The following is a 6,426-nucleotide window of genomic DNA, read 5'->3' as shown; positions in this document are numbered from 1 at the left end:
AAAAAAAAAGAAAAAAAAAATGTATATTCCTTTTACTTTATCCATTTTTTTTCTCTTTTCTTTTTTTTTCGTGCTCTTTCATTCCTCTAACCCAACAACGTTAGTCGAAATTATCTCGTTGACTTATTATTACAATCTATCATTAAGTTTATAATTATACGAGAGAAACGATAAAATAAATAGTGACGGAGTTTATGAGGACGTTGTTCTATTAATAAAAAAAAAAACCGAAGACAAAAGGACGAAAGATATCAACAATATGCGTTAATAAAGTTTATTATCGTTAATTTTTGTAATTTTATACGCAATTATTATTTATCATTTGTAATGTTAAATGAACGAGACCAGAAAAAAAAGTAAGTAAGTAAGAAAAAAAAAAAAAAAGAAAACTTTAAGGAAACAGAGATACGAAAATCTAATTAATTTGAATAATTAATGTCAAATAGTAAATGTGCGTTAACGATGTATCGACTTGCATTTTTATTATTGATCGAAGGTTAAAAAATAAAAATAAAAATAATAAAGATATCATTGTAAACGATTCAAATATATCCATTAATTTTATATATCGACAATTGTGTGATAATAATAATAGGAATATTATTGTTAAAATTATTTAAATGGAAAATATTGAAAGCAATTGGTGGAACAAAGGAAAATACCACAATTGGAAGAGGAAATAGAAGAAGGAAAAAGAAAAAAAAAAACAAAAGAGAGAGAGAAACGAATGAGTTATCTTTGGGTTCACTCATCGATTCTTTTAAGGATCGTAAAAGAATACCGGAAGGGAGATTCCTTGTAAAGTAATCGTCGGGATATCGGTTCCTAAGCCATAAATTTCAACGTGACGATAGTCATTGTCTACCTTCATACGGTTAGGGTCTCGCGTATAGAAACAAAAGTTTATCTTTCGAGATCTAATAATAATATAAATATTCATTCATAAATATTTCATCGTATATAGGTAACTGTACAAAAAAGTATTAATTAATTAATTAATTAATTAACTAATTAATTATTTATTAATATAATTCTCTGGATCCCTTTCTTTCTCTCCCAATACAAAATAAGAAAATTTATTCATACTTTTCATTTGAGAAAAATTCGTTCCAAATGAAGTTAAAAACCGCGAGAGTTATTAAAAAATAAAAATATATATAATCGTAATAATAAAATAAATTAGGTCAGGATTGTTGTAAGAGTGAGGATAGTCTTTTTGATATATAAAATATTTGATTGTACGAATAGTTTATTAGAAAATGAAAAATCTTACCGTGATTCGTGTCTCGAACCGAATTGAACCGAAAGCGAACGAGAAAGCAAGCAAACTCGGTTTCACGGCTTCACGGTCTGCATATGACCGAGACTTTTACTTATTTTAAAACTAGCATACGCGTATCTGCACGTAGTATCTACTGCATAAATATTTACTACACGGTATAACACGCTTAGAAAGCTCTCACACCATTTATAAAATGTATACGATTGTCCCATTAATGAATTTCTCGATTTGGGTAAATGATGGTTTCTATATCAGAAAAAAAAACAAAACAAACAAAAATAAAACACTAGTGTTAGGTGGTTGGCAAATTTTCGTCATCGGAGAATAGAAAATAAAGAAAACTGGATCAAAATTATACAATCCACTCCATTTATCTTGTTTATCATTCGATTTAACAATTTGTATTTTTTTACGTTCAAATTCGAGACGATATTAATTATAAATATAATTATTGATAATTAAATTAATTGAATATTGATAATTAAATTAATTATAAATGTTACACAAATATTATCATATTAAATATTTGTCTTGACTAATTAAACATTTTTTTTTGTCGATTAATATAATGATCGATCGTAAATAGCAACTAATTTAAATTGTTCGCCAACAATTCGACACTCTCGCGAATATTTATATAATTAAAACATCTTAAAAATATTTTATTTAATATTTTACGAATATCATTGACCTTTCGATGGATCTTATATTCAGACGGAAAATTCCATTCCCTTTTTCTTTTTATTTTTTTTTTTTAAGAAGCACTTATATCTGCTTGATGATAAATTTTTGATTTATTAACGATCTATATTTTTTTTTTAGTGTCATGCTTGTATCAGAGTTACACAAGTTTAATAATAATTTAATTATAAATAGAATCATAATGAGATCATTGTACAATATTATCATGTATATGAATTATTACATTTGAAAATAATATCCGATGATAATAAATATTTAGACTAAACAATCCAATTAGATTATTTCACCCTTGGTGTCTTAGAAGACTATAGTTTCCGTTCACGTGATCAAAAGAGGTAAACGGAACATTTTTATGACGTAAGCTTACGAAACTCGACGAGTATGTGCGTTCCTTTCGACTTTGGCCAAATTCCAGGGCGAACTTTCATCCTGAACACGATTTGAATCTAAACGATTTAATGTATTCCTCTTCCTAAATCCACCTTCCCATATTTATTATAATCTTTCTATTTCCGGTTTTGGTGTTTCTTATGTTGAACAATAAAAAAAAAAAAAAAAAAAAAAAAAAAAAAAAAATAGAAATTAAATAATTAAATAATAATCATTGGAACAATTTGTTCATCGCGTAATTTTACGCAAAGTGTTACATCATACACGCTTATGATGCACACACATTTGACTGTATCTTTTTATATATTTTAATATACCCCGCGATTAAAAAAAATTATTATACATTAATTTTGTCCAGGTACTCGAACGATATTCGATGCAGGACGATTTAAAAGAAATATCGAAGTATTATTTCGGTGGACAAGGAAAAGCGATACGACCAATGTTCGTAATTCTTATGGGACGTGCTATAAATTATCATAAGAACGAAACGAAGTGAGTATTTTTTCTTCATTAAAATTTAACTAATATACAATTAAATCTTATGAAAAATTCTAATTATATTATTTCTTTCTTTTTTCTTTTTAACAATATATATATATCTTTGATTCAATCGTAATATTTACGTAATAAAAATATACAGAATGAATACGAGCAAGAACAATACAACTTGACTCGATACGAAAAAATAACTTTCTAAAACTTTCCAAATTTTTCTACAATCGTATTTCATGTATTTATACGCTTTAACTGTGTGTTTTTTTTTTTTTTTATATTTCTTTTTTTGTTTTTACGATAATTCGTATTGCGTGTTAAATATGTGTTAACTCATATAAATATATATATTACATTATAAAAATATATATTTGAAAACAGGGCGTAATAAAAAAATTGAAGAAAAAGGAAAAAGGAAAAGAAAAAACAACGAGTTATTTTGAATCAGATTCTTCCATGCACCCACGTATAACGGCGTGCAACATTGATATACGAATTGGTAGGAGCTATGGGGGTGTGAGTAGGGGGTGGGGGTGGGTGTGGGTGTAAAGTAGAGAGGAGGGAAGGAATTACGCGTAAGAAATCGATTATAATACTTTTTTCGCGACGATAAAAATATCGGAACACGATCGTTATGATGAAAGCAACATAACGGCGGACATCGACAAAAAAAGGGCGAACAAGGACGTAGCTTTGAATAATAAAAAGAGAACGCGCGAGATCGGTGAATGGAAAAACTGGAGTAACGCGTGTCGATAAGTTACATACGTAATGTACCATTAATATTATTACGACGGAAGTCACGTTTTATGGGTATGGGAACACGGACATGATTAGACGGATAGATCATTTGATATATGATATTGTCGGTTTAAATCTCAATTTACATTTGAGATGTCAATGACACGGATAAAAAAACCATCTGTCGGTTATTTTTTCTTTTTTTTTTTTTTTTTTTTCTCTTTTTAAATACGATTCAATTTGCCAAAATTATTTATGAAAATTATACAACAACAACAAAATACGAAAAGTGTGTTTGTGTGTGTAGAGTCACGCGTTGTAGATTATTAATTAATTCTCGATCATTATAGTCCAAGCAACGGAGGGGGGGGCGGCACGGTTGGTAATACGGATCGGTGACCCTTTCGAAAAAAAAAAAACGACAAAAACTCGTATGTTGCTGGTTAACTCCAAAGAAGGATTACAAAAAATTGACGCGACCTATTTGTTTTGATTAATTGTGAGAAGGTATGTTTTGATAGAAAAGGAAACTCGGAACATTAACCCCTAAAAGGGTTGTGAGTAAAAAGATTGAAAAAGATAAAAAAAAAAAAGAAAGAAAAATACGACATTTCTTATATTATCTCATTGTTGATTTGTTTCTTATTTAAACGTGAATTTTATCTTTTCAGCACTTTGACGAGCCTTCAACAAAGTCTTGCGATGTATGTAGAAATGATCCATAATGGTTCCTTACTTCACGATGACGTGATCGATCAAGCTGAGTATCGTCGAGGGAAACCATCAGCAAATGTTCTTTGGAATCAACAACAGGTTAAATCAATTTCCTCTCTCTCTCTCTCTCTTTTTTTGTTAATTTTTTTCTTTTTGTATTTTAAACAAACGATCTCGTAATTTATTTAATCTTCATTTCGGATCGACCTTCCGGGGACGAATTTCTCTCTCTATCTCTCTCTCTCTCTCTTTCTCTGTTAACTTTGTCTCCGAAATAGTCAAAAATGGAAAGAGGTCAATGCGATTCGTGACGAGCAAGTTAACGTTATATACCTTGAGACCGGAATTCAATTTTGTGAAAAGTACAAAAAAAAAGAAAACAAAGTATTCGTTCAATTCTTTTTTTGTTATTTTTATTTCTTTTTTTTTAAACAATTCCTATGAAACGATGTTCAAAATAAAAATTCTTTTCATTACGTATAATATCAATGAATGATTATAAATATTAAAATTGAATAATCATAAACAATATTCGAAATGATTAATTTCGTAATAATACGATTACGATAGATATCGAAGAAATTTCAACGTGTTGGAATAATTGTTACTATTTTGTTTGTGTGTGTATGTGAATACTCGTAAGTGAAATAAGAATACGATAGAGTCGGACATATGGTAACTATTAGTAGTCACTGGTTCACCAAACACATTTCCTCAATATCAATTGATCGTGTGTGTATCGATCGATATATTTATGTATGGAATGTATATATATATATATATACATATGTATATGTACTATCGTGCATCACAGATTTGCATTATTAAACTTAGGAACTTACGACATAGGCACGTGTCATCGCGTAGAAAAGCGAAACTCCACTATTGGTTTGCAGTTTCTAATTGCATAGCGAACACCAGTTGACAGTAGTAGGTAGTATACATATTCGTAGTAGGTAGGACATCTTTCCGCGCCTTCTTCGATTACGCGTCCCATTGCAAAATGCACGTGCGTGTGCATTTACTGGCGTTGAACTCACCGAGAATTGTTGCGGTCCCGAGGAAAAGTTCCTTCGTTTCAGTGGGCGCGGTTAACCGTATCTCGTATTATTATTATTATATAGATCGTTAAAATTATTTCTTTCTAGTTTTTTTTATCGTAATCTCTTTCTTCTTTTTTTTTTTTATCGTTTTATTATTTTTGAAAAGAATCGTGGAATATTCAATTATAAATCGATATTATTTAAGTTTGTGTGTTGTTATTTCTCGAATTAATTTTTTAATTTAATATTATTAATCGAATATAGAAATATAAATAATATATATATATAAAGATTAACCAAATTATATTTTTCATGTTAAAGAAAAAAAACAAACAAACGAATAATGACCAATATATATATATATACGGGAATATGATTGGATCGTGGAAAAAATAAAATTAAACCTTCAGAACGATGATTTATTATTTGAAAGAGCATAACGAGCGAAAGCGGGAAAATAATAAGAGAAATAATACGGGATAAAAGTAATGAGAAGGTATGAGAGAAATAATGACGAAAATGACAGGAAAGAAATGGAAAATAAGTAAACAAAACGGAATATAGGAGGGGTGGGGGGACACGAGAAACAAAAAAGGGGGTCGATATGCCTCCTCCTCCTCCTCTTCCTCCTCCTCTTCGAATAAATCGCGAAACGAATATACGTCTAACGAATTGCGTAACGGAGTCATATTAACGAGACGCTAATCGAGAGAGTTGTTGCTCAAGTACACGTATAATACTTATCGTTATGTTACTCCAGGGACGTCAAGGCCGCATCGGCATGTCATCCTCGATTCAAGGCACTAGTGAAAAAGAGAAAGAACAGAGAAAAGAGACAGACAGACAGACAGACTAACAGAGAAACGCGTAATTTGTAATTCTTTCTTGACACGTTGAGAAAAAGTTAGCCGTAATCCGTGCCAGAAATAAAATCACGTGATGGGGAAGGGGGGGAGAGAAACAAAAATAGCAAAAAAACGAAAGCAGGGAAACGTTTTTGGTGTTTTAAATAATTTCTCGTGATTTTTGTCGTTTCTTTTTCTACTGTTTTTTTTTTTT

The 6,426-nt window shown here is 29.9% G+C and overlaps 1 protein-coding gene across 1 annotated transcript in view; it reads left to right on the top strand.

Moving 5' to 3' along the window:
• LOC106793851 (decaprenyl-diphosphate synthase subunit 1) overlaps positions 1 to 6,426 on the top strand; it is a gene marked incomplete in the record, with an annotated part of 30,174 nt that overhangs the window by 21,222 nt on the left and 2,526 nt on the right. The window contains 2 exon segments of the mRNA XM_014761101.1: positions 2,733 to 2,869; positions 4,282 to 4,423. Of these exon segments, the coding sequence (XP_014616587.1) occupies positions 2,733 to 2,869; positions 4,282 to 4,423 (279 nt within the window).

The sequence above is a fragment of the Polistes canadensis genome, unplaced genomic scaffold (genome assembly GCF_001313835.1).
Source record: "Polistes canadensis isolate GaletaPanama2010 unplaced genomic scaffold, ASM131383v1 scaffold_19, whole genome shotgun sequence".
In the NCBI taxonomy this organism is placed as follows: domain Eukaryota; kingdom Metazoa; phylum Arthropoda; class Insecta; order Hymenoptera; family Vespidae; genus Polistes; species Polistes canadensis.
This window is presented reverse-complemented; position numbering and strand designations above follow the sequence as displayed.